General features: G+C 30.8%; 11 protein-coding genes across 17 annotated transcripts; 7 read left to right on the top strand and 4 right to left on the bottom strand.

Moving 5' to 3' along the window:
• Positions 1–335: 335 nt before the first annotated feature.
• LOC124495993 (aquaporin-10) lies at positions 336–1,432 on the top strand. The gene is made up of 2 exons (XM_047059450.2): positions 336–557; positions 637–1,432. Exons 1-2 carry the CDS (start codon positions 462–464, stop codon positions 1,318–1,320), a joined length of 780 nt encoding a protein of 259 aa, XP_046915406.2. The 5' UTR covers positions 336–461; the 3' UTR covers positions 1,321–1,432.
• A 1,130-nt stretch (positions 1,433–2,562) lies between these two features.
• On the top strand, positions 2,563–10,226 carry LOC124495981 (uncharacterized). 7 transcript variants are annotated; one of them, XM_075733325.1, is made up of 9 exons: positions 2,563–3,267; positions 4,496–4,655; positions 4,723–6,386; positions 6,467–6,862; positions 6,937–7,594; positions 7,660–8,400; positions 8,462–8,843; positions 8,911–9,180; positions 9,351–10,226. In XM_075733325.1, the coding sequence occupies exons 3-9, from the start codon at positions 5,089–5,091 to the stop codon at positions 9,440–9,442; spliced, it is 3,837 nt and encodes a 1,278-aa protein (XP_075589440.1). In that variant the 5' UTR covers positions 2,563–3,267; positions 4,496–4,655; positions 4,723–5,088; the 3' UTR covers positions 9,443–10,226. The 7 variants fall into 7 exon arrangements, with proteins under 7 accessions (XP_075589440.1, XP_075589446.1, XP_075589445.1 ...); XM_075733331.1 differs by having other exon boundaries at positions 2,825–3,267; positions 9,274–9,430; XM_075733330.1 differs by lacking the exon at positions 2,563–3,267 and adding an exon at positions 3,455–3,740.
• Positions 10,227–10,236: 10 nt separating this feature from the next.
• LOC124495995 (CB1 cannabinoid receptor-interacting protein 1) lies at positions 10,237–11,528 on the bottom strand. Its single transcript, XM_047059452.2, has 2 exons — positions 10,913–11,528; positions 10,237–10,844 (listed from the first exon to the last, which is right to left on the bottom strand). The coding sequence occupies exons 1-2, from the start codon at positions 11,006–11,008 to the stop codon at positions 10,350–10,352; spliced, it is 591 nt and encodes a 196-aa protein (XP_046915408.1). The 5' UTR covers positions 11,009–11,528; the 3' UTR covers positions 10,237–10,349.
• LOC124495990 (uncharacterized) lies at positions 11,409–12,663 on the top strand. The gene has a single exon (XM_047059447.2). The coding sequence runs from the start codon at positions 11,409–11,411 to the stop codon at positions 12,585–12,587; it is 1,179 nt and encodes a 392-aa protein (XP_046915403.1). The 3' UTR covers positions 12,588–12,663.
• Positions 12,601–16,297, bottom strand: LOC124495983 (flavin-containing monooxygenase 5). The gene is made up of 4 exons (XM_047059439.2): positions 15,514–16,297; positions 15,086–15,451; positions 13,460–13,775; positions 12,601–13,400 (listed from the first exon to the last, which is right to left on the bottom strand). The coding sequence occupies exons 1-4, from the start codon at positions 15,778–15,780 to the stop codon at positions 12,709–12,711; spliced, it is 1,641 nt and encodes a 546-aa protein (XP_046915395.1). The 5' UTR covers positions 15,781–16,297; the 3' UTR covers positions 12,601–12,708.
• Positions 16,298–17,693: 1,396 nt separating this feature from the next.
• Paf-AHalpha (Platelet-activating factor acetylhydrolase alpha) lies at positions 17,694–18,531 on the top strand. The gene has a single exon (XM_047059451.2). The coding sequence runs from the start codon at positions 17,694–17,696 to the stop codon at positions 18,408–18,410; it is 717 nt and encodes a 238-aa protein (XP_046915407.1). The 3' UTR covers positions 18,411–18,531.
• Positions 18,532–18,552: 21 nt separating this feature from the next.
• On the top strand, positions 18,553–19,662 carry LOC124495991 (testis-specific serine/threonine-protein kinase 1-like). The gene is given in 3 exon segments (XM_047059448.2): positions 18,553–18,603; positions 18,605–19,281; positions 19,344–19,662. Coding segments are annotated over 3 exon segments (1,035 nt in total). The 3' UTR covers positions 19,651–19,662.
• Positions 19,663–19,785: 123 nt separating this feature from the next.
• LOC124495997 (7alpha-hydroxysteroid dehydrogenase) lies at positions 19,786–22,302 on the top strand. The gene is made up of 6 exons (XM_047059453.2): positions 19,786–20,409; positions 20,484–20,584; positions 20,658–20,851; positions 21,624–21,817; positions 21,881–21,981; positions 22,051–22,302. Exons 1-6 carry the CDS (start codon positions 19,939–19,941, stop codon positions 22,271–22,273), a joined length of 1,284 nt encoding a protein of 427 aa, XP_046915409.1. The 5' UTR covers positions 19,786–19,938; the 3' UTR covers positions 22,274–22,302.
• Positions 22,303–22,308: 6 nt separating this feature from the next.
• Positions 22,309–22,951, top strand: LOC142597743 (cytochrome P450 3A19-like). Its single transcript, XM_075733334.1, has 2 exons — positions 22,309–22,739; positions 22,823–22,951. Exons 1-2 carry the CDS (start codon positions 22,533–22,535, stop codon positions 22,895–22,897), a joined length of 282 nt encoding a protein of 93 aa, XP_075589449.1. The 5' UTR covers positions 22,309–22,532; the 3' UTR covers positions 22,898–22,951.
• Positions 22,952–22,967: 16 nt separating this feature from the next.
• On the bottom strand, positions 22,968–24,822 carry LOC124495984 (cytochrome P450 3A4-like). Its single transcript, XM_047059440.2, has 3 exons — positions 24,432–24,822; positions 23,782–24,361; positions 22,968–23,715 (listed from the first exon to the last, which is right to left on the bottom strand). The coding sequence occupies exons 1-3, from the start codon at positions 24,774–24,776 to the stop codon at positions 23,039–23,041; spliced, it is 1,602 nt and encodes a 533-aa protein (XP_046915396.1). The 5' UTR covers positions 24,777–24,822; the 3' UTR covers positions 22,968–23,038.
• Positions 24,823–25,422: 600 nt separating this feature from the next.
• LOC124495775 (flavin-containing monooxygenase 5-like) lies at positions 25,423–26,044 on the bottom strand. Its single transcript, XM_075733441.1, has one exon. The coding sequence runs from the start codon at positions 26,042–26,044 to the stop codon at positions 25,532–25,534; it is 513 nt and encodes a 170-aa protein (XP_075589556.1). The 3' UTR covers positions 25,423–25,531.
• Between the last annotated feature and the right edge of the window lie 29 nt (positions 26,045–26,073).

The following is a 26,073-nucleotide window of genomic DNA, read 5'->3' as shown; positions in this document are numbered from 1 at the left end:
AGAATTTGTCAAATTACCAATTCTTTAAAAATTATTCAACAATTTGCAAATAGACACACACACACACACACCTTTAAACACGAACACAATAATTAGGTTGCAATTGTTTAAATATTTCTTGTTTTTTTTTTTTTTTTTTGATAAAAAAAATTGCCATTACAAGGAAGAGACAACAATCACCATCAATTATCAGCATCAATTATTATGCCCTTGTAATTATTAGAATGGATTAATTTTTTCTATTTTTTTTTTTTTTTTTTTTTTTGGTAAGTACCTGTGTATGCGATAAGTGATGAAAATGGTTATTCTTGACGAAATCATTTTATATTTATGGCCATAAAATAAAAAAAACCATGTTTGCCACAACATTGTGTGTGTGCATCGCATGCCATTTTATCATTGTAATCGTAACGGTTAAAATCATAATCTGAAAGAAATCTTTTTTTTTTTGAAAGTGAAAAATGGAAAAAACATTGAAACGTTTATCATCTATACGAACCGAATCGGATATTTTACGTGAATTTTTGGCTGAATTCCTCGGTACACTTACATTTGTGGTAAATTTTTCACTATTTGTATATTGAAATAAAATTCTGATGATCATTTTTTTCATTTTTTTCTCCAAAATACGCACAGTGTATAGGATGTTCAGCTAATGCTGTAATGCTACAGATGCCAGAATTGTCATTGATTAATGGACCACTTTCATGGGGATTAGCATTATCGGTTTCAATTTACGTATCCGGTGGTGTTAGTGGTGGTCATTTAAATCCAGCAGTTTCTCTGGGTTTGGCATCTATTGGAAAATTACAATGGAAAAAATTATTACATTATTTTCTGGGACAATATCTTGGAGCATTTGTTGGTTCATTATTAGCATACGCGATTTATAATCAAACCATAGATCGTATGCCAAATGATATTACATGGCCAATTTTTGGTACAAAATCAGCATCACATATAAATGCTGGATCAGCATTTCTAGATCAAATCATTTCGACAATGTTTTTCCTTATGATCATATGTTCATTGACAGATGAAGATAATCCAATGAAACCATCGAAAGGTTTATTGCCATTTGCAATTGGTTTCATAAATTTTGGTTCAATGATTGCTTCATTCAGTTATAATTGTGGTGGTGCATTGAATCCAGCACGTGATCTAATGCCACGAATAATGACGGCAATTTTTGGATGGAAATCGACACCATTCGCTTATAATGATTATAATTATTTTTGGATACCAATTGTTGCTTGTCATCTTGGTGGCATTCTTGGTTGTTGGATATATCGTCTTATGATCGGTAACCATTGGAAATAATCATAATCATGCACATTATTCTATCTGATGCAAAATATAACAATAACAAAAAAATCATTCTAATTTGATAAATAAAACATAAAACATTTTTATTATCACAAAACAAAAATTTGATGATTCGAAAAAAAGAAAAAAAAATTTCCACAGTAACGCCATCTAGAATGAATTGTTATTATTTTTCAATTTAAATGTTGATAATTTTGTTGAATTTAAAAATATTAATAATTCAAGATATGAAATTAAACGACTACTACCACAACCATAGAATGATAATGTTTCCCAATTATGATATGAATTTGTCGGTGTGAATCGTACTATAAACCAATAACTTAATTGTAATAATTCAATCACAATGAATAGGATGAATGAAATATTGAATAATGCAAAACTAGTATAATGATTTGTTAGCCATAAACGGCGCCATAAAAACATGGCCACCGTAAATGATAATAATCCATAGAATAGATTCATTATAATCATCGAATTAGTGATAACATTGTTGGATCGATCACGAACACCGGCAAATACATTGTATGAAAGCCAAATTGAATTGACAAATATTAGACCTGCAGCTATCCATCGACAAATCCAGATACATTCATTATGAATAATCCTCAATCGAATAGAATGATAATGTCCTTTTTTTATTCGTTGTTCATTATTATCATCGGATTTATATTTTAAATCTGATGATGATAATTTCGAACTTGGCGTTGGTGATGATGATCGTAATGATGATGATTGTGGTGCTGACAATCGTAATGTTGTCAATGTTGTGGAACATGTACGAATGATTGGACCATCTCCATCTTCTTCTTCTTCTTCTACATCACTTGGGTATGTGGAATTCACATTCTTTTCAGGCATTTTTTTGTTTTGTTTTTTGTGTTGAAACGAATTCGATTATTTACAGCGAAAATTCTACCATTTAAATCTCGATTTTGTAGCAATTATTATTTATTTTTCGAATTTTTCAATTTTAATTCTCAATGTTTCTCATGTCACATTATATTCAACAATTTGCGAATGGTTGTGTAATGGACAAAAAACACTCGTTTGAATCAAAATTGTATATATATGCATGCACCAAGTGGTGGTAGAGGAAGAGGAGACGCTGTTCAATCGCTGTTCGACGATCAAATCAAATCAAACGACGACGACGACGACCACTTCTACAAAGAATACCACCACAAAATTATTTTCGTACAATTTGTTGTTTCAGTCACAATGAAATAACATTTCATTTACGCGATTTTTTTTAGCCTGTGGTTTGCTACTTTATTTATAGCAGTTACATAATAATCTGGATTCTATATCAGCAGCTACAAATGGAAACTTTGTATTTATAACCATTCAACATATTCATTCATATGCACATGTGTTCACATTGTGACCATAACTAGAAGATATTGAATTATACGCATCTGCTGTTGCATGATCATGATCATCATCATCATCATCATGAAGATGTCTATCTCTTTTTTCAGTGATGTGTGTGTGTATGTATATGTCTATGTTGTAAAATGGTGGTTGTGTTTGATACATTAAAGAAAATTTTATTTGTTTCCAAATGATAATATTTCAATTGAAAAATGTCCAAATATTTAACAACAACTTTAGAAGAACATAAAAAAAAACTAAAATGTTTTCGATCAAACGAACGCGCTCAACAACAACACAACAAAAATATTAATTCCAGTAGTTCGCTAATACATCAGAGAATTTATCATCAGTTCGTGTCCACCAGTTTTATTTTATATCTGAATTTAATTTGTGATATAAAATGATGTGATGATCTCAAAAAAAAAAACAATCGGTCAGTTCAATTGGATTCTTTTGGGAAGCTCGAAAAAAAAATTTATCATCCAAATTGGTTAATCAATCACCAAATCAATTGATAGAGTTTTTTTTTCTTGATCACATCAAATCAGTATATTTAAAAATCAAGTGAGTATTTCATAGAAAAATTCGAAATTCAAATCAGGAAATGACATTTATTATTACAACACACAATCGAATGATGATTATTATTTATTTTTTTTTTAATGATGATTATTATCAGAATTTTCATTCATCAAAAATAAAATTCAAAAAGAAAAAAAAACATGATTATGATTATCAATTACATGTACCATGGATGGGAAAAATCTTAAGCCATGGCGAGTGGAAGACAAGACATGTATTATGACTATAATCATATATCGTATCGTATACGCGTATATCGTATGATGATCGTAATAATCATCAACAAATAACATTCATTTTTCAGTCAATCATCACTCTTTCTCTCTCTTTGTGTATGTCTGTGTGTGTTTTGTAAATAGTTTTATCATCATCATCATCATCATCATCATTTTTTTTGTCCAAAATCACCATCATTATCATCATAATCAATTGTTATGGCTACGATTAAAGAGTGTGTATGTACTTTGTACATGATTTTTGATGAATTTACTCACTCACACATGTGTTTACAATACAATAAAACATACACATATAGAGAATGATGATCTATATGATCCGATCTGATAATCTATATTGTGACGATGACAATGACGTTGATGATGATACATACCAACGTTGAGATTGAAATTAGAAAAAAAAATAGATAATTACATAAATATATCGATTAAGAAAACTTTTATTTTGTTTTGTTTTTTATTTCACTTGTTTCGCAGAATGAACATTGAAAATTAAGCAAATGAAAAAAATTGACATATGTAAGATTTGTACACATCAATTATAATATAGTTGATCAAGTTTTTTTTTTGTTCAATTAAATTGAACATTTATTTATTTGTATCTTCATGTGTTTGTGTATGTGTTACATTTTTTTTAAAAAAATAAAAAAAAGAGCCAGTAAGAACCGGTTGTTTATGTTTGATCTTTTTTTTTCGTTTTTTTTCACTGGTTGAATGAATTTTTCTTTTTGATCTTTCGATGTTTTGATCGTTTTTGTGTGTGTGTGTGTCTATGTGTGTGACCATTGCCATCGTCGTCGTAATCTTCGTCATCGTCATCGTCATCATTATCACAATCAAGTACATCGATTCGAAAATCATCATTGGTCATTTTAGTATATTTTGTTTATTTGTTCAATCAATTTTCTATTTTTTTCTATTTATTTATCTTGCCAATTTTTATTTTTATTTTTTTTCGATCAAAATAAACACAGAGCTCATGGATCATCAATCAATTAATCGAACAATCAATAAATGAATGAATGAATGATGATGATTAAAGTATCAATAATCAATGAGAATACTATTACAAGACATGAAATTGAAAATGAATAAATATACCATTCGATCATTCATGTGTCACAATTGAAATACGTAAATAATTTCTAAAATTTTTTCAATATTGATTCGAAATCTAATTCTGTTTTATTGAATTTTGCAGCAATTTTTTTTTCATTATCATGTGGTCAAAATGAAAAAAAAACAGACAATAATCATGTATCGATTTAAATTATTCATCAATCATTTAACATATAAATGATCAACAGTATATCCACAATTATCTGATAAAAGAAAACTACAAAACAAAACAAAACTATACCATGTCATCATCATCATCATCATGATCAACAATTATTTGTCCCAAATAATGATTGTAATATTATCGTCGATAAAAATGGCATTAATCAATTACAACGATTGATCTCATCATCGTCAACTACATCATTACCATAACCATTGAATCATAATCGTTCATTACTCTTAACAATAAACAATAATAATCAAACATTCCTTGATAATATTGGTAATGAACAATCAACAAACAACAACAATAACGAATGCAGCTATCAATGAAAACGATGATTTTGTCGATGTTTCATTTTCGAATCTTTGTCTGGAAAATAATTTTGATAATAATGGTAATGTGGTGGTTGATTGTGTTAACAACAATGAACATGCCATTTCTATACAGAATTTCATCTCGATCAACAATACAAACCATAACGACATGATGGCATCTAAAACATCATCATTAATCACAACAACAGCTCAACAACAACAAACCTCGAATTCTACGGTATCTCAACAACAACAGCAACAACAGCAACTTCAACAACCTCATAATCATCAACACCATCATAATAATAATGATCAACTTCAACAGCAACTTGAATTGGAACAATTACAAATTCATCTTGAACATTTACAACATCAACAATCATCACAACAGCAAGATCATAATAACAATCTGAATCATTTACAAACAAATTTACCATTTATTAATCAATTCTTTTCAACCATTGGAAGTATTAATAATACCGGACAGCTTATTAATACCGGATGTATTTCCAGTGGTGATGGTACATCGGATGGACATATTGTAAACGATATGGTTAAAATTGAAGACGATTATTTCCATCAACAACAACAACAACAGTCTTTACAATTACAGCATAATTCTTTAAATTCTTTATCGAATCATCATCATCATCATCATCAACGCCACCATCACCATCAACGCCAACAACAACATTCAAATCATCCTCTTTCTCAACGGCAACATCCAATATCCGATATTGCTATCGATTCTTCACCGAATTCTTCATTATCACCATCATCATCATCGTCGTCATCGTCTTCATCATCTTCATCTATTGTTAATATTCAGCAACAACAAAATCAACAAAAATCTAATCATTTAAATCTGATTTTGGTTCGAAATTCGAATAAATCACCAGGAAATTGCCAACAATCAACAATACCATCATCGCCAGCCATGTTAATGAATCATTTGGATTTATCTTCAATTCGTTCATCGCCATCATCATCATCACCTTCATCGGTTACTGCAGCAGCGGCATCGACTCCGAATGAAATTGTTGTTACAACAAATTCAACCACCACGGCAGTTTTATCATCAACGGTCGCAACACCGACTACTACTACTTCTACAGCTCATTTCCATCATCATCATAATAATAATATTTCATCACTACCTTCTCTTCAAAATCTTGCCACAACAACATTAGTAAATGATAATTCAAATTTGACCACAACTCATCGTACTTCTCATCAACCAATTCGTACTTTTGACCCAAACAAAATGTATTTAATTTTAATTTCTACTAGTAGATTTGAATTGAATAATGATAATTCTAATTTTTTTTCTTTGAATTTATTCATAGATATTATGGCAGCGAAAACAGCATTACTACCAATGATGATTCTTCCTGTCAATCATTATCTAATGTACCCGATTCTTCATCAATTGTTCAGAATACTAAATCATTGGCTTTACAATCGAATGCAATTCTAATGACCGGTAGCTCAAACGTTACTAGTGGTGGTGTCGAATCATCGATTTCAAATGAATCCACTTCATTAACTAATGTTGTTGCATTGAATGCAGAGGAAAAACTTGTTAAAAGGATACGATTTAAAGGTTCATTAGTCAATAATGAACAACAACAACAAGAACAGGAAGATGGTCAAAAACTTTTAGATGATAATAATCAACGTATTGATCAACAAAACCAAAGCCATTCATTATCGACAGATCAAGGAGATCCTTTAGAGCAAAAGTAACTTTTTCTTCATAATCTGATTTTGCTGTAATCTAATTTTAATTGTTTCTTTTACTATAATCAATATTTAGTCCGTTTGCTTATCGTCCAGATACGGAAAATATCTATAGCTCTAGAAATAGTGTAGCCAATTGTTATGGCTATGCATGGCGTCGTTGGTCTAAAACTGATGCACCAAGTGTTAAGAATCAAGCTGCTGGAACTGTACAAGTACCACATACAATGCCACGAATAGATGATGAAGATGATAGAAAATTTCAATACATTCTTGGAGCACCGACATCAGCTGGAACTCGCGTTGGATTAATGACAATGACCTATTTGAATCAGGGCCAATCCTATGAAATACGATTGAAGAAATTGAAAAAAGTACCTATTGAACCTAATCTGAAAACATTGGTTCGTTTAGGATTTGTTGAGAAGCGGCTTCAATATAGAGAAAATGAAGAACTAAATGGATGGGTGCAGGCTCACAACAATGGTCGTATGATCGATATTGATTTTTCCATGTCTTATGGTGTTTTCGATGTTGATCTTCGTTCACAATTTAATCATTCAATGACTTTTGTTTGGAATCCTGGCCGTGAAGCTTCAATTTTCGTTAAAATCAATTGTATTAGTACGGAATTTACATCAAAAAGACATGGTGGTGAACGTGGTACACCATTTCGTCTTATTGTTGACACATATTCATTGGATGGAAATAAAGTCGATTCAGCTTGTTGTCTGGTATGTTTGATTGAATGATTGATTGATTGATGAACAAATTTTTCATATCCACATTTTTTTTCTAGATTAAAGTTTTCAAATCCAAAGGAGCAGAACGTAAACACAAAACCGATCGTGATCGTGTAGCTAAACATCCGGATTCAGAAAATTATTATCAACCTTCATATGATTGTACATTATTGACAACATTTAAAGAAGAAGAAATGATTGCCACTATTCAACAACAACAACAACAGCATCAACTACAACATTCTGAATTATCACAACAACATCACCATCATCAACAAGAATTCGATCAACAGGAATCAATTTCAGCATTAACAAATCGTTCAATGACTGAATCACCAACATGTTCAGAATTAAGTATGGTCACATCGGCAACATCTATGCCAAACACTCCGATTAGTCCACACAATTTGGTCACTCATCATCATCATCATTCATCAAATCATCACCATCAATCTGCATTGATTTTGGATCATTCATCATCACAATCAATGTCACAATTTTCATCCATTTCTGGTAATAATCTACATCAATCTAATTCTCCACCTATATCATCATCACCTTCAAATATGTCCACAAAACTTGATACATATGGTCATTCCCATTCTCATCCTCATCATCATTTAATGCCAACATCAAAATCAACCGATCAGTTGAATCCGATGGCTGCTGCACCATCATTGGCTATGGTAGCCAGCTGTCAACAAGGTGGTCCAGGTGAATTTTCAATGTCTACTGCAACATTAACGATCTCATCTCCAATGATGGCCGGTCAAAATTCACAGTCTCAATCTTCAAACGTGAGTATTTACATTATAGTCCATATGATAATTTTCCATGGAATAATTTGATCATTTTCAGAACACAAAGTTTGTTGACAAATTTGATGAACCAGGAATTGTTCGAACATCGTCGTTATCATTATCGATTCGGTCACTATCGCCATCTATTACATCTATGATGAAAAATTTTGGCTCATCATCATCGTTGACGCCATCATCTTCGAATCAGCTACCGCTTGATGCCGGTGCTATCGAAACATATGAATGGCTCAAACGTAATCGATTCTTTCGTTTAGCTGAACAGCTTTGTGATTATACTGCTGAAGATCTTCGCCGTTTATCACGTGATGATCTCATACAACTTTGGGATTTTAAGGATGGTATTCGTTTATATAATTTGATTCATATGCCAGAAATTTCGGCTACTAAATTGACGTTATTCATTACGTTTGACAATAATGGTAAGAATCCTTTCAATTCATGATATGTTTCAAACATAAATGATTGACTGACGGAATTTCTTCATAGAACATTATGCATTATATTTTAAACATTTAACAATGGAAGAATTTCGCGATAAACTTATCGAATGTATGTATAATAACAATATTCCTCAGAGTTGTAATACGGATTCAACACAACAACAATCTGAACAACAACATTCAATTGATTCATTGATATCGACACGATTAAGAAATATTCACATGACAGGACCGAATGGTATACGTGTTAAACTTACAAATGAAGTGTTGCAAAACATGAAAAATGAATCCATTTATCGTTGCTTATTGACGAAAGGTAAGTTTTTCATTAGTGTGGTGAATCATTGTTTGTTTTAAGTGTTGCAAAACATGAAAAATGAATCCATTTATCGTTGCTTATTGACGAAAGGTAAGTTTTTCATTAGTGTGGTGAATCATTGTTTGTTTTAATTAATTCTTGTTTTCTCCTGATTTAAACAAAAATAGTCGATAATAATGAATATGATGTAGTGATTGGATTGATACAGAATCAGAATCAGAATCAGAGCCAGAACCAGAACCAAAACAATCAACATTGAATCTCATTCTTTTTTTTGTAATTGATCATGTCTATCTCTAAAAATCCATTTATCAATTTCTCAATCATTTATCAAATGAGCTTTCCACGGAAACAACTTATATACAACATATATACGTTAATTCATCATCATTCATTCGCCATACACGACAATTTATATATTGATGTTTAGAGCTCTAAAATGTTTCATTTATATATAAATTCTATATAATATTTAGGATTTTAACAAATTGTTTATTTTTTATCCAATTGAATCCTCAGATCATCTATTATTTTTATTATTTTCCAATTTTCAATGCCATTTTTTTCATTGTTAAATGTGTAACAACACCCATCACACAGAATTTTTTTTGTTTGTTTGTTTGTTTCGGTTAAAACAAATTCTTGTTGTTCCTTTTTTCCCCCCATTTGCTACAACCAATCTTTCCCGTCCATTCATGAATGACTATTATTATTTTACACCGGCGACAAAACAACAAATTAGGCGTTATTTTTAATCAATTTTAATTCTTTTTTCCAATTTCTTTATTGATTATTATTTTCTTATTTTATTTTTATTATGACAAATATTTTTTTCAAATTATTGTGATGTTCTATTCCTTGTTCTTATTCTTATTGATTTTCTTTTTTGAAATTTCTAAAAAAAATAGGTCTTTATAATTGAATTGAATTGAATGTTCGAAAGAACGAAAAAAAAAAATATTGCCCAATTATTACACAATCCCACAGGTATATATCCCATTTATTATTATTCAATAAAAAAAAAATTTCTCCATTTCTGAAAACAATTGGTGGTTGTAGTCACAAACTCTTTTTGTTTATTAACATTAAATTCATTGTGAATGTGAAAAAAATGTGGAAAAAAATTACATTAAATTTGAACTTGATGACAATGTTGAATGTTGTTGTTATTGTTGTTGTTGTTGCTGTAATAAATGAAAATATTTTGGTTTTGCATACAATGTTGGCATTATAATCATGTCGCATGGTCGATCATTATCAATGTTATAGATTATTTCACCTTTACAATGATCAAGTTCTTCACCCCAACGATAATGTTTACCAGGTTTAATATAGAAACGAATCTGTAATCGTATCTCGATGATTGACATGTCGGAAAAAATTATCGATATGGTTAAGAAATCTCTTTGTTTGTTGCGCACGTTTTCTGGTCGTATTTTTCCCGAAGAATCCCATATAAATGTAATTGAACGTGAATGATTTCCACGACGATGTAGATTAAAATCAACAAATGTAGATGAATAAACATCTGGTTCAATACCTAGATCAACTTTAACGAGTTGAATTTGTGAATGAATTCGTTCTAAATGTATTTCAAAATTATATGGTGAAGAGGTGAGCATCTTTAATGTTTGTTGCATCAGAAATCGTTGACCATCTTCCTGTAACAGAAAAAAAAATTCATTAGTCATCATTTCATAATTATCGAATTGAATTGAATATATCAAACCTTAAAATATAAAGGAATGGATTTATGTTGATTCGAATAGGATTCATCATTAATTCGAATAGTACAGGCGATTGATTTAGCGGGATTTTTAATCATGATTTGTGAATTGAAAATTGAATTTTTGAGCAAAACATCAGGCTTTCGATTGAATTATTGTGAATGTGTCATTTTTAAATCATTTACACAACGTTTCAATATTTGAACTTGAATAAAATTCAGTATATGCGCGCGCTTTTTTTTTTGCTATTTTTAGCTACTTACTATTTTCATCCAAATAGGCTTTGGGTTACATTTTGAGCGATTGTTTTTGTGAGCTAATGTTTTGTTAGCCACATGTATTGGAAATACATACGTATTTTGGGTTAAAGATTTTTCGCGATTTTTTTTTCTTTGAAAATTTCAACATAAAATTTATTTTTGGCGGCAGTACGACCCGATTGAATTAATTTTTTAATTTATTGCATTAATTGTAGCATTAATTTTTGCAATGTAACCAATGGACAACGTCGATAATGATGATAACTCGAATTCAAAAACTATTGATGATGATGTTTATATTGTTGAATCACAACGTGGTGGAGTTCATTTAATTGCACATGGTTATCATTATCGATATGATCGAAAACTGAGTGATGGCATAACAGATTCGTTTCGATGTTCTGAAAAAAATTGCCGTGGTCGTTTATTTAAAAATGGTGATGATATTAAAATAAAACATGAACATGATCATGCACCCGATATGGTTGAAATGCAAGTTCGGCGAACTATGATCGCCATAAAAGAATGTGCTCGAACTACAAATGAATCAGCCGAAACAATCATTGCAACACATCGAGCAACATTGCCTCCAGAGGTTAATGAACAAATGCCTAAAGATTCACAAATCATACGTACAATAGGTCGTCTTCGATCAATGATGGACGACAAGTTTGATGAACAACAACCAATTGGAAATCATCAATATATGGCTCAAATTGTCGCTATACCGGATTCTGTGAATTTTATTTGTGCTGATAACAATCAACAATTCACCCCTCATCATCTAGATGAAATAACAATCGAACAACAGGAGCAGCAACAACAATTTGTTTCTGAAAATACTGAAAACAACAGTAAAGAAAAAAAGATATCAGAACGAAAACAAAAAAAATTACAAATATGGAAACAAATTGAAATGAATCGAAAAGCTAATATCAATAATAATAGACGATCAAGACGATTCTATGCAAGTTTGCAACGTTCTGTAGGTAAAAATCAAAATTCACTCCATCCAAGTAATAATATTGACCGTCATGATCATCGGGAAGATGCATCATCATCATCATCAACGATGATAGAATCAGAAATGAATAAAGAATCGAAGATTAGTTTCTCAGGAATTGTTACCAACAAAAATAATGACACATCATCCATGAACAGATTATCATCATCATCATCATTAGCAAATGTTCATAGCAAGCAACCCATTCCAGCACCGCAAATTAATACATCTATAATTGGTACGGGAAATGTGACAGATAAAGAAGCATGGGCACTTGTATCACGATTAATGATTTATTTCAATCAAGATGGTTATGAAGATAGTCCAATAGAATCTCTTGATGAATGTCTTCATTATATACAAAAACGTATGCGTGCAAAACGTTTACAACAACAACAACAACCAGCAACTTGATGATAAATAAATGTAATGATAATGATAATCTTTAATATTTTATCATTCACCAATAAATGATGTATTTATAATCCTATATGTTGATGATGAAGTTGAGAAAGTTAAAAACAATAACATTAATTTAAAACAAAGCATTCAGCGTAACAATGATAAAAGAGAATATAGCAACAAATGCCAACAATATAAGCAAATGTACAAGGCTTAAATTTTTCAAAAATCGTCCACAATCTGATTGTCGTTTGATTGCTAAATTTGTTTTCAATGGTGCTTGAATACGTTTTGTAGCCGTCAATATGGCTTCACGTGCTCCTGGCCATGAATTTGGCCCCACCAATCGATATTGATATGGAACACATGGACCAAACATCATGCTTATGAATAATTTAAAATCCGTAAAAAGATATTTCCATACAGGTGGCATACAGCCTACTTGTTCGGATATTTCATCCATAAAATTAATCCAATCACATTGAATGGTATGTCGTTCAGATTCATAGAAACGTTTATTATATTCCACTTTAGCATCACAATCACGTTCCATTGTTTCTCGATCAGGTAATTTAAGTTTACCGGCCATTAATAATGAAAACCATCGTGCTTGTAGTTCTCCAATCGGTAACAATGCTCCGATCGGTTGTGCCAACGATATAAATGTCAATGTATGTGGATGTTTCAAATGTGGAGCAAATTGATATTTATAGAGACGTACTTGGTTTTTATAAACAGGAATCAATGTTTCCGATATAAATGGAAAATGAACTTTATATCCAGTCGCCATGATCACAGTATCGCAAGGTGTTCCTTTGTTTTCACCTATTGTACCACAATTATATAGAATTCGAATTCATTATCAATATCATCAGAAATCATACCTTTGAATACGACACCATTTTCAGTAAAATGATCGATATCGCTTTTTACTTTAACCGTTCCAGACAAAATTCGATTAGGTAAAGTATCATTGACCATAATATGTTGTGAAAGAACACGATGTTTAGGTTTCAATTGATAATCTTCATGATTAAAAGTAGAATTAAGCTGCAGTTCCAGTACTGAACATGTAAGTGAATATGGTATACGTCGAAAAAATTCATTGACAATTCGACGATGCATTAGCTGATCAAATGGTTGTCCATTCGGACCAACACGATTAAATATCCATGATCCGGTACGTGTAGAAAGATAGACCTATTTTATCGATAAAAAAAGGAAACAATATAATTTAAAAAAAAACCACAAAGCGACATCTTGTATTCGCGAGGCTAAGATGAACATTTTAAATTTATTAAATTTGGCGCGAATCTGGCCCATTTTTTTTGTTAAACAGGACCAGAGTATATATCAATGGTGAGTAGCACATTGACTTGAAAAAAAATCGCTAAATATAAATGAAATGATGATGATGAACGAATGAACAAACAATAAAAGAGCGCAAAGCGCACCATAAAAAAAAGAGCCATGGCCTACGTGACTTGTCGAACGTTTTTGTTTTTTCTTCGAAGCATGCATGTATATTGTGAATGTACGAATATTTTGTCTGTGTGTGTGTGTGTGGCTGCTTTATGTGTTTGTTTTTGTTGTTGTTCAAAATTAACAATTTTCACATCTTTTTTTTTATCGTATACCAAGGTATATTACGAAATATGAGAAACTTAAATTAAAAAAAAAATTGTGTTTGCTCAACATCATCATCTGTCTATCTACAACATCTTCATTAACTTTTGTTGATCATTATCATCATCACAAAACTTGAATTTACCTTTTTTTGAAGTGTTTACTTTCAAATATATTTGGATCACATTCATAATCATCATAATAATTATCTGTTCAATTGTTCAAGGAAAATTCAGGTATGTAGTTTCTTTTTGGCGTTCGAACAAATTGGTTACAACAAATCGACAGATTTTTAATTGAAAATACGGCAAAATCATGCTCTAAATAATACTAAATTGTTTTTTTCAATATTTTGTTTTTTAGCTCATTTCCTGGTGAACACACTTACAAAATGACTAAATATGAATCATATAATCGATCATCCGGCTATGATAATGATCTATCAGCCGGTCGTTTTGGTGGCGATAAATTTGGTAATCGAATAGGATCGACGAGTAAATCACCGTCATCAAAATCAACATCAACATCGTTATTTGGTACGAATAAATCCGTTAACAAATGTGACAATTGTACAAAAGAAAGTACATGTCTAAGGACTAAACGTAAGCTAAAATTAGTAAAGATAGTGACAATTTTTTTCTTGACGATTTTATTTTCTCAAACACAGAAACGTGCGATAAAAAATATGATTGGTGATTGATTTTTGGACAAAAAAAATTTTTTTTTTCATCATTTAAACTTTGATAATGAATCACTTAAATCATCTATACAATCATACGACAAATCTATCTTTCATCTGATTTTATTCATCATAAATTTTTTCTCAACCAACATTTATTTTGGTTTACTCTCTCATTAGCAAAAAAAACAGGAAAACAACTTACCTGTTTGGCTACATATGATAATTCAACGGCAGCGTCACCACCTGAATTACCGATTCCAACGACGACAACATTTTCATCATCAAATCCTTTCGAATGTTTCAATGAATGTGTATGAATAATACGACCTTTAAATTGTTCTTGGCCGGGAAACATGGGCATCGATATGGTACCATGATGACCGGTACAAACCATTACGCCATCATAGATATCTTCAAATATTTCCATTGTATCAAGATTACGTGCACGAAGTTTCCAACGACCAGTTTGTTCATAATCATCGGCTAATTCTAATGCCAATACTTCATGACGAAATCGAACATATTTGTTGAAATTGAATTTTTCCGCATACAAATCAAAATAAGCAACCTGTTGATTCGCTATTTGTTAATAAGGGATTCAAATTGTTTTGAAATGAAAAAAAAACTTACCATTTTTGTATTATGCATATAATTCGGATAATCATCTGGCGGTGGAAAATCGGAAAATGCTGACATTTCTTTACTTGAATTAATAATTGTTGATTTCATTACCGATGCAATACCATTTTCATCGACATTTTCTTTATAACGCCATAAACCACCGGTATAATTGGTTTTTTCAAAAACAATTGGTTGTAATTCTTGTTCCAAACACGCTTTCACCGATGTCATACCGGTTGCTCCGGCTCCAATGATGGCAATTCGTTTACCAGACATTTTCTTCTGTTAAAAAAAAATTTTAAACACACACAATCACAAGATTCAATTTGATGATGAGAATAAATAATTTTTTATTACAAGAAAAAATCAACATATAATCATTGAGCTTAAAAAGTCGAATGTTTTAAATAAAAAAAAAATGATGATGATGATTTTGAAAGAGAAAATTAATTTAAGCATATGGCAAGCATCTAAACTTGTGACGAAAAAAAAAACACAATGAACTATTAGTGTTTTTTAATCGATAACCAATAACCAGCAACAACAACAACAACATTAATCATTGCAGAAAAAACATTTTTTTGGAGGCAAAAAAAAAAAATTTTTTTTCTCCTATACCACACCATATAATTTGATTTGAACGAAAAAATAGCAATCGGTTCAATAAGTTTGATGAATAATTTTTTTTTCAAATAAATTTCTTATTGCTAATCAATTATTCATGTAGTTTTTTTGGTTGTTGTTGTTGTTGTCGTCAACATTCTCTGACGACGATGATGTCAATGTGATGATGATGATTTGAATACTTTTTCAAAGTTTTTTTTTTGAACAAACCCGGAGATGGTGGAAAAATGAAAGAGAGTAAGACATGGTAATGGACAATAGATGGATTTTTCTATTGTTTTCGGGTTAGAAAAAAAAAGAGAAAAAGGTTTTTTTATTCGACGAAAAAAATAGAAGTTGTTCCGCCATTCACATACAGTTTTCAGTACTGGATTTTCTTTTCTTTTTTTTTGTGTGTTATGATGATGATTGCCATGTTCACAATTAACAATTGTCTGATTGATGATTGCATACCGATCGAATAATCATCAATATTGATGGATAAGCAAAAAAAAAAAAAAAAAGAAAAATTGTCGATTACACATTCATACAAAGGAATAGACTAGTTAATTGGAAAAAAACCCAAAAGTTAATAAATTTTTTTTTATCTAAAAAAGGAAATGTCCGATGAATTATCAGATTTAAAATTCTTTAGAATTTGGGGATTTTTCCCAAATTTCAAATGGCCATTTTCATCCAAGCAATCGGTCAACAACAACGAAAAGAAAAAGAAGAAGAAAGTTTTCAATCAAAATTCCTATTTGCGTACGATGCTATTTTAAGATTTTCTATTTTATCTATTCTCTTATAATTTCAGATAGTGTTCAATCATTTTTCACAGCACAAACAAACGTTGTTGAACAAGTTTTTTTTTTCGTTCAGATGAAAAAAAATGTTCATCATCTCTTTCTTTTGCCTTACCAGGTTTTGCTGCTATTTTTGTTCGCAGTTGTGGGCAAACCGGACACAACAGAAGTGGAGAAAAAAAAGTAAAGTTTTCTTTCTTTCTTTTTCTTTTTGTTGTTGTTGTTGTCATTGTTCAAAGTTTAACCTGATGGCCTATTTTATTTTCAGAATGTCTTTTTGTTGCACAATGTTGTGAAATTTTTTTTTTTTTTTTTTTTGATGATAACAAAAATGTAAAGCACCATCATTGTTCATCATCATCATTGATAAATAAAATCAAATCGATTGGTTAACATCAATACAACACTGACTAACAAGATGATAATCATGATTAATAATAATGGAATTATTAATGGATTCATAGTGGTTGTTGGCAAAAATTTTGGTGAAATTTAAGATAATTTTCTGTATTGGAAAATTGAAATTTTCATCATTTGTGAATAACAGCAGGAGAACAACAAGCAAATTATTTAATTTCCTTAGAAAAAAAAATTATCAATCATGAAAACGAAAGAGGATCAATCAATCAATTTATCAACATTAATCCATGACAACACAAACACACTTTACATGACAAGTGGATAAACAAAACTCTTGAAAATCGAAAATGAAAAAAAAATTAGACGTGACACGTAAAAAAAAAATATAAAATTACATTGTCATATACAAATCGAAAAAAAATGTATCCAACGACAGAAAACCGAATGTTTATTCTGGCCATTAATATCATCATCATCATCGTTGCTGCCGATGTGGTTCAATGCGGTATTCCATGGAAAGCTGAAAAACATAAAGGTACTGAAAAAAAACATGAACGTCTATTGAATCAAACTCATGAATATGGTCCAAAAATTCGTGCCATATTCCTCGGTGATTCCATCACTGAAGGATGGCTTTATAATGGCCATAAAGTTTGGGAACAATTCTACAAGACATGTAATGCATTCAATTATGGTATTGGTGGTGATCGTACTGAACATGTTTTATGGCGTATCGAGAATGGTGAATTTGACAATATTCAACCATCAGTTATTGTATTGATGATTGGTACGAATAATATTCATTGTAATACAGCCACAGATATTGCTAAAGGTATCAAAGTAATTCTGAATGAATTACAAACAAAAATGAATCGATCAAAAATATTACTGTTGAGTGTTTTTCCACGTGGTGGTGATATTATGGACAAAAATGTAGCCGCTATTAATCGAATTATCCAAAATTATCATGATAATTCACACGTTTTTTATCTAGATGTAACCAATAGTTTTGAACATAGCCGTGGTAAAGTTGTGGATGAACTTTACATAGAAGATCATCTTCATCTAACAGAAAAAGGTTATGAAATGTGGAATAAAGTTATGGAAAATGAATTTTTCCAATTATTGAATCAATAACTAAATAATTTCATTAATTAAACAATCGAAATTTCAAATATTTAATTTGATGATTATGCTCAAATATTCAAATTGTGTTTGTGAAAAAAAATAAAATAAAATAAAAAATAATTCGCTTGACAATCAATCAATCAATCAAATAATGATGTCAAAAGATGTTGAACATTCAAATAAAACACGTGCAATTGAATCTGGAAACAACACGTTTACGTTATTTTCGTACAAATAATCGCGATATAAAAATATCAAAATTGGACCCAAAACAAGGTATACAACAAGAAATTGACCAGGCATTAGAATATCGTAAAAGTAATCAATTACGTAATGATCATCAAAGAGAATTACTAGACAAAGGATATCGGTTAAGAAACATTATTGGTTCCGGTTCGTATGCACATGTATTTCGAGCAAAAGATCTTCGGCAATCATGTGATGTTGCCATAAAATTGATTGAATTGGATAAATGTTCTCGACATTATAAAGATGTTTGTCTTCGTAATGAAATCTATGTTATACGGGAATTATCACATGAAAATATTGTCCATTTTTATGAAGCATTCAATACAAGTTTAGCTTATATAATGGTTATGGAACTGGTAGATGCTGGAACGTTTGCTGATTTGCTTAAAAAAAATGGACCCATATCCGATGATCGTGCTCGACGACTATTTAAAGGAGTATTTTTTGGTGTTGATTATATGCATCAAAAATTCATAGCACATCGTGATTTAAAATTAGAGAATATCTTGATCAATAAATATGGACAGCCAAAAATTTCCGATTTTAGCCTATCAGTCATATGGGATGGTAGACGTTTAGTGACGGATTGGTGTGGCACACCACCATATTTTTCACCAGAAATTTTACAAGGGTAAATATTCAAATTCCAATGTCAATTGATTCAATTGAATTACTCATTCTTTTTCATCCAAGAATACCATACAATCCATTAGCATATGATATTTGGAGCCTTGGTGTTTGTTTATTCATTATGACCAACGATACATTGCCATTTATGTTTGTTGATTATCAAGAAATGTTACAAAAACAGCTAAATCGTGATTGGAAATTTCGTACACGTTATGAACGCAATATATCCGATGATCTTAAACAATTGATTCGTGCAATGCTTGATCCAGATAATAATAATCGTATCAAAATTACTGATTTAATACAAACACGTTGGTTTCGTGGTGGTGGTGGCGCCGTCATTGATACACGACAACAAATTTGTTATTAGAAAAATTTGAAAAGAAAATAATAATAAAAAAATAATAAATACACTGAAAAAAAACCATAAATTATTTACTTTTTAATGCTTCATTTTCGCTTCGAATCGATAGTGTTTGTCCTTGAAGGTCGAAAAATCTGAAAACTAGTTTTTAACTTTGCATTTGTAATTGAACAAATCAAGACAAGATTTTTCTGGGAAAATTTTTTTTTTATTGTCAAAATTTTTCAAGAATTTTTGATCACATCTGATACCACGTGCCATATCATCAGCATCATCATAATCATCAACGTCATCATGTCTTTATCAGATAATCGAAAATATAATTTTACTGGCAAAGTTGCATTGATTACTGGATCTAATTCTGGTATTGGTGAAAGTATTGCATTACAATTTGCTAGATTTGGTGCTCGTGTGACAATCACAGGTCGTGAATCGTGTACATTAGAAAAAGTGGCCAAACAAATTAAAGATGAAACTGGTAATGAGCCATTAAAAATTGTTGGCGATCTTCTTGATCAATCATTACCACGCCGATTGATTGATGAAACAATTTCGAAATTTGGACGATTAGATTTTCTCATAAACAATGCTGGTGGTGGTTCACCATATGATAGTTTATACAATGAAAATCTAATGCATGGATTTGATCAAGTTTATGGCCTAAATGTTCGTGCAGTGATTCATCTGACACAATTGGCTGCACCTTATCTGGAAATAACTAATGGTAATATAATCAATATTTCAAGTGTAGCAGCATTGAGACCGGTAAGTTTTAAAAGAAAAATCGAATGAATTTCTTTCACTGTCTTTTATTAATTCTGTATGTAAATTTTCTCAAGCATTCCATTTTGTATAGTTCATCGAAAGCAGCCATCGATATGATAACAAAAACATCGGCACAAGAACTTGGCGAGAAAGGCATTCGAGTCAATTCGATTAGGTATTTATATGTTTGTATGTTGTAATAATTTGATTTATTTGAATCTTTGTTTTTTTTTGTTTCTCATATCTAGTCCAGGATCTGTAACTACACGCTATGGTCGATCCGTGGGTATGCCTGAAACGATTTTGGCCGATCTTGAAGATCAAATTAAAGAACGTACAATATTGAAATTTGTACCACAACCAATAGAAATTGCTAAACTGGCCATGTTTTTAGCTTCGGATGATGCACGAAATATTACCGGATCGATTATTGTTACAGATGGTGGATCTTTATTGATGAAACCATATTAATTTTTTTCTCTTGATTATCATCATGATTATATATCACAATTCAAAACAGAAAAAAATAAATCGATTTTATAATGAAACAGAATTTGGTGTCTTTTTTTTGAATTTTTTCGTCTATTTATCAGTACTTGCAAAAAAGTAAAAAAATATTTTCAATTCATAATTTATCGACAGAACATTTTTATATCTAACAAATTGCACACAAATGTATGGATGGTAGGCATATAATGAGCATGAATGCAAAAAATGCAATGTGATGGTCATATGATAAAACAACAACAACAACAACTGCAGTTTGTTTTTGAGTTTCAAAAATAGTTTCCATTGATAATGATTGATGCGAATGATGATGATGATTTACAGTGATATATAAATAGATGAATGATATTCTATAGGCTATCTAAGAAAAACAAACGACAATTTGACAAGTCATCAATCATCAAACAAAACAGAACGAAACATGTCTTCAACAGCAACAACAAGTGGAAAAAAATACAATTTCAGCGGTAAAGTTGCTATCGTTACAGGCTCTAGTTCTGGAATCGGTGCGGCAATAGCATTACAAATGGCACAATTTGGTGCCCAAGTAACAATTACTGGTCGTGACGCTGATGCACTGGAATCGGTTGCTAAACAAATTGAAGATGAAACTGGCAATAAACCATTACAAATTGTTGGCAATCTTTTGGATCAATCATTACCATCGAAATTGATTGATGAAACTATTTCGAAATTTGGACGATTAGATTTTCTTGTCAATAGTGCTGGTGGTTCTACACCACATCGTGATCTCAGTGATGAAAAACTGCTAGAAGGTTATGATGAAGTTTATGCAGTAAATGTTCGTGCTATTATCCAGTTGACACAATTAGCTGTACCACATTTGGAAAAAACCAAAGGTAATATAATCAACATTTCAAGTGCTTCTTCTATGGTTCCGGTAATCATTTTTTATTGATCTCTGATGAATGACAATGTTTGACAATGTTTATTCTAATAATAGTATGGATTGATTTATAGTTCATCGAAAGCAGCATTGGATATGGTAACAAAATCATTGGCACAAGAATTGGCGCCCAAAGGAATTCGAGTCAATTCGATCAAGTATGTACTCAATATTTTAATTTGATTTTCATTATAGAATGATATTCTGTTTTTTGTGTACCAATTTAGCCCAGGACCTGTTGTCACACATCTTTATCGTTCATTTGGAATGACAAAGGAAGCTAATGCAGAACATGAACCTCATTTAAGACAAAACTTAACGTTATTGAAATTCCTACCACAACCTGTTGAAATTGCTAATTTAGCTTCTTTTCTTGCGTCGGATGATGCACGTAATATGACTGGTTCGATTGTTGTTAGCGATACGGGATTTATGCTCGTATCAAAATAAATTGAATAAAATCGATTTTCTTAAATCAACATGTGCATGTGTGTCCTTGAACATTCATTGAAAATGTGACAATTTGTTGATTAAATAAATGAATAGGATCAATTGATGGTTAAAATATCAATTGATTGATTTGGTTGGTTAGTGGTTCATTTCATTTGTTTTTCATTTTCAATGCTCGACATCATCATGATGTTGGCTACATTTTTATTGACTTTCATCATTTTGACTTCTGTATATTTTTATTATCGATCCAAAATTAATGAATATTTCCCGGAACCTGAAAACTTTGTTCCATCCAGAAAGATTTTGTCCGAAAAATGGTCAAAAATTTCCAAAATATGCATATTTACCATTTGGATCTGGACCACGGGCATGTGTAGCTAAAAGTTTAGCACTATTAGAAGCTAAATTAGCATTAATTTGGTTGATTAAAAATTTTCAATTCAACAAATGTGATAAAACCAAAGTAAGTATCATGATCGATAATTGATTATATTGATTGATGTTGAATGTAATCTTATCGTATTTTTTTCTCATTCGCTTAACAAGATTCCTGTCGAGTTTTATAATCAAAGCGGTTTTCTTTCTTTACGTGATATATTTCTAAAAGTCGAACGACGGTGATAATAACGATTGATTGATTTATCGAAATCAATCAATTGTTGTTTCCATTAATAAATTTAATCTTGATAAATTCTTTTTCAAATCGCAAAAACCGTCTTTATATTTGCAAACAAATAAACCGTTTTTATCAATCATAAAATATCAACGTTTATCTACACGCAAAATAATATCTTTGGGTATCAAGGAATCGATAATAACATAATAGTCTAGCTTGGTTTTCGGATCCAAACTGTATCTATACATTCGAAATAGATGAACCAATGCCATTTTAGCCTCTAATAAAGCTAAACTTGCTGCCACACATTTACGTGGTCCACTTCCAAATGGCATGAATGCCATTTTATTGAAGGGTTTTGTGGCGTTTTCAGCAAGAAAACGCTCTGGTATAAATTTTTCAGGATCATGAAAATTTTCCGGATCATTATGCAGATCAATCGGTGGTATACGAATGATGTCACCTTTTCGAACATCGAACCAGATTTTTTTATCACTAGTTTCTAGACGTACATCTTCTGTGGCTACTCGATCAATAACGAACACCGATGTTAGTGATCGCATTGATTCATTCAGGACAGCATTCAAATATTCAAAATTATTCAATGAATCAAATGTAATCAATTCATAAGGATCATCGCAGTCACCATCTCTTTGTTTGGCTAATTTTTCAATCGTATCGATTATGCTTTGGTGAAGTTTTTCTTGTTTATCAGGATTAGAAGCCAACAAATAAATGGCAATCAATATTATAGATGATGTAGTATCGTAACCAGCAGTGAAAAATGTAATACATTGAGCAATAAGCTCATCGTTATTGACATCTAATTGATGGAAATGAAGTATTGACTAGAATGAATTTATTGTGCCAAACAACAAGAATCACTTACATTTGAATGGTTTACCACTTTGTTCCAAAACTTGTTTCTGTTCTTGTTCAACTTCAAGAATCAATTCGATAAAATTACTTGCTTTTTGTGGTTTCGATCGGATTTTTATTTCTTCGCGTTTCTTTTCAATCATTTCTTTTGAAATGTTTGCTAAAAATTTCATCGCTTCTGGTTGAAATCTAAATCCCAACAATTTGACAAAATTTGGAAATGCCGTCGCCAATGCAAATATCGTCAACTCGGTGAATGACATTCCTTGACCAAATAGTTTTGATGCATTCTGAATGATTAAATTATTTGGATCATGTATCGAATCAATTTTGATTCCCATAGAAATCTGTATAATACTATCCATTGTAAATGCACCAATGATTTCTTTCATATTAAAGACAGGATTTTTTGAGATTTTTTCATCCAAATTTTTAGCCATTAATTTGATAGCATCATCAAGACATGGTTTCACTTGACGTAATTTTCCCGTACTAAATGTAGGTGAAATTATTGCACGCAAACGTTTCCAATCTTCATCTTTAAGAACAAATAGGAAATTATCCCATACTGGATCGCTAACAGCCATATTCTGTTTGTGTGTGTTTGTGGTTTTTTAAAATCAGATGAGAATTAAGCTATTCATTCAATCAATAACTTACATGATGATTGGCAAATTTAGTAAATTCACGATTACATACAATTTGTGCCAACTCGGGATCAGCGATCGATATGTTTAAATGATTCCACATGTTGAAACCAAAAACTTTACCATGTTTACGTATTGTATCGCTTATAACCATATCAAAACGTTTGCCAAATAATGCAACGAAATTCCATGCTGGAACCCTAGCGTATGGAAGATTTTGTCGTTTACATTGTTGTTTAGTTCGAAATTCATTCAATTCGACAATAGCCCAAATCAGTAACGGAATGATAACCACGATGCCTATTACATAGGAAACGTAGTCTAAAGACAGAGAAAAAAGAGAAATTGACATTTTCATTAATTCAAGTAAATTTAATGATCAAATTATTTAAATAATTACATGAATATCACAATATTTATCCTATTTATATCATCGTGAACATCATCAAAACATATTATATTTGCTTAATTCACCATCAAATGATGTCTTTATCAATCAAACAATGAAATATATGTAATTAACAGCGCCTAATCATGTGATGGTGATGCTTCTAATCATCTAAATGTCCTTGAGATTTTTTTTTTGCTGTTGTTAACTAAATCATTTTTTTATTTAACTAAATTGCAAAATTCACTTGTATTCATTCGCGGTAGATTTATTTATTGATCAAGTAATTGTCAAAAAAATGTTTATCATTTTCATGATAACCATATCGGTAATATCGATCGTATCGATATACATCTATTTGGAACGTCGTTCATTACGATTAAAGAATGATTAAATTATTATGATTAAAGATTAAATCACCGTCATCAAAATCAACATCAACATCGTTATTTGGTACGAATAAATCCGTTAACAAATGTGACAATTGTACAAAAGAAAGTACATGTCTAAGGACTAAACGTAAGCTAAAATAGTAAAAATAGTGAGAATTTTTTTCTTGACGATTTTATTTTCTCAAACACAGAAACGTGCGATAAAAAATATGATTGGTGATTGATTTTTGGACAAAAAAAAATTTTTTTTTCATCATTTAAACTTTGATAATGAATCACTTAAATCATCTATACAATCATACGACAAATCTATCTTTCATCTGATTTTATTCATCATAAATTTTTTCTCAACCAACATTTATTTTGGTTTACTCTCTCATTAGCAAAAAAAACAGGAAAACAACTTACCTGTTTGGCTACATATGATAATTCAACGGCAGCGTCACCACCTGAATTACCGATTCCAACGACGACAACATTTTCATCATCAAATCCTTTCGAATGTTTCAATGAATGTGTATGAATAATACGACCTTTAAATTGTTCTTGGCCGGGAAACATGGGCATCGATATGGTACCATGATGACCGGTACAAACCATTACGCCATCATAGATATCTTCAAATATTTCCATTGTATCAAGATTACGTGCACGAAGTTTCCAACGACCAGTTTGTTCATAATCATCGGCTAATTCTAATGCCAATACTTCATGACGAAATCGAACATATTTGTTGAAATTCAATTCGATCAAGTATGTACTCAATATTTTGATTTGATTTTCATTATAGAATGATATTCTGTTTTTTTTGTGTACCAATTTAGCCCAGGACCTGTTGTCACACATCTTTATCGTTCATTTGGAATGACAAAGGA

Source organism: Dermatophagoides farinae, chromosome 8, assembly GCF_024713945.1.
Source record: "Dermatophagoides farinae isolate YC_2012a chromosome 8, ASM2471394v1, whole genome shotgun sequence".
NCBI classification, from domain to species: domain Eukaryota; kingdom Metazoa; phylum Arthropoda; class Arachnida; order Sarcoptiformes; family Pyroglyphidae; genus Dermatophagoides; species Dermatophagoides farinae.
This window is presented reverse-complemented; position numbering and strand designations above follow the sequence as displayed.

Excerpts from the sequence above, each read along its gene's own strand:
- LOC124495993 (XM_047059450.2), top strand. The coding sequence starts at position 462 with ATGGAAAAAACATTGAAACGTTTATCATCTATACGAACCGAATCGGAT. Across the intron at positions 558-636 it reads TCGGTACACTTACATTTGTG|TGTATAGGATGTTCAGCTAA; the intron begins GTAAATTTTTCA and ends AAATACGCACAG.
- LOC124495981 (XM_075733325.1), top strand. The coding sequence starts at position 5,089 with ATGAACAATCAACAAACAACAACAATAACGAATGCAGCTATCAATGAA. Across the intron at positions 8,401-8,461 it reads CACAGTCTCAATCTTCAAAC|AACACAAAGTTTGTTGACAA; the intron begins GTGAGTATTTAC and ends GATCATTTTCAG. Across the intron at positions 9,181-9,350 it reads TCGTTGCTTATTGACGAAAG|TCGATAATAATGAATATGAT; the intron begins GTAAGTTTTTCA and ends AAACAAAAATAG.
- LOC124495995 (XM_047059452.2), bottom strand. The coding sequence starts at position 11,008 with ATGATTAAAAATCCCGCTAAATCAATCGCCTGTACTATTCGAATTAAT. Across the intron at positions 10,845-10,912 it reads CCATTCCTTTATATTTTAAG|GAAGATGGTCAACGATTTCT; the intron begins GTTTGATATATT and ends TTTCTGTTACAG.
- LOC124495990 (XM_047059447.2), top strand. The coding sequence starts at position 11,409 with ATGGACAACGTCGATAATGATGATAACTCGAATTCAAAAACTATTGAT.
- LOC124495983 (XM_047059439.2), bottom strand. The coding sequence starts at position 15,780 with ATGTCTGGTAAACGAATTGCCATCATTGGAGCCGGAGCAACCGGTATG. Across the intron at positions 13,776-15,085 it reads TATCATATGTAGCCAAACAG|GTCTATCTTTCTACACGTAC; the intron begins GTAAGTTGTTTT and ends TCGATAAAATAG. Across the intron at positions 13,401-13,459 it reads AAATGGTGTCGTATTCAAAG|GTGAAAACAAAGGAACACCT; the intron begins GTATGATTTCTG and ends GTGGTACAATAG.
- Paf-AHalpha (XM_047059451.2), top strand. The coding sequence starts at position 17,694 with ATGTATCCAACGACAGAAAACCGAATGTTTATTCTGGCCATTAATATC.
- LOC124495997 (XM_047059453.2), top strand. The coding sequence starts at position 19,939 with ATGTCTTTATCAGATAATCGAAAATATAATTTTACTGGCAAAGTTGCA. Across the intron at positions 21,818-21,880 it reads GTGCTTCTTCTATGGTTCCG|TATGGATTGATTTATAGTTC; the intron begins GTAATCATTTTT and ends TTCTAATAATAG. Across the intron at positions 21,982-22,050 it reads ATTCGAGTCAATTCGATCAA|CCCAGGACCTGTTGTCACAC; the intron begins GTATGTACTCAA and ends GTACCAATTTAG.
- LOC142597743 (XM_075733334.1), top strand. The coding sequence starts at position 22,533 with ATGAATATTTCCCGGAACCTGAAAACTTTGTTCCATCCAGAAAGATTT. Across the intron at positions 22,740-22,822 it reads ACAAATGTGATAAAACCAAA|ATTCCTGTCGAGTTTTATAA; the intron begins GTAAGTATCATG and ends TCGCTTAACAAG.
- LOC124495984 (XM_047059440.2), bottom strand. The coding sequence starts at position 24,776 with ATGAAAATGTCAATTTCTCTTTTTTCTCTGTCTTTAGACTACGTTTCC. Across the intron at positions 24,362-24,431 it reads CTAAATTTGCCAATCATCAT|AATATGGCTGTTAGCGATCC; the intron begins GTAAGTTATTGA and ends ACACACAAACAG. Across the intron at positions 23,716-23,781 it reads AAGTGGTAAACCATTCAAAT|ATGTCAATAACGATGAGCTT; the intron begins GTAAGTGATTCT and ends TCCATCAATTAG.
- LOC124495775 (XM_075733441.1), bottom strand. The coding sequence starts at position 26,044 with ATGTGTGACAACAGGTCCTGGGCTAAATTGGTACACAAAAAAAACAGA.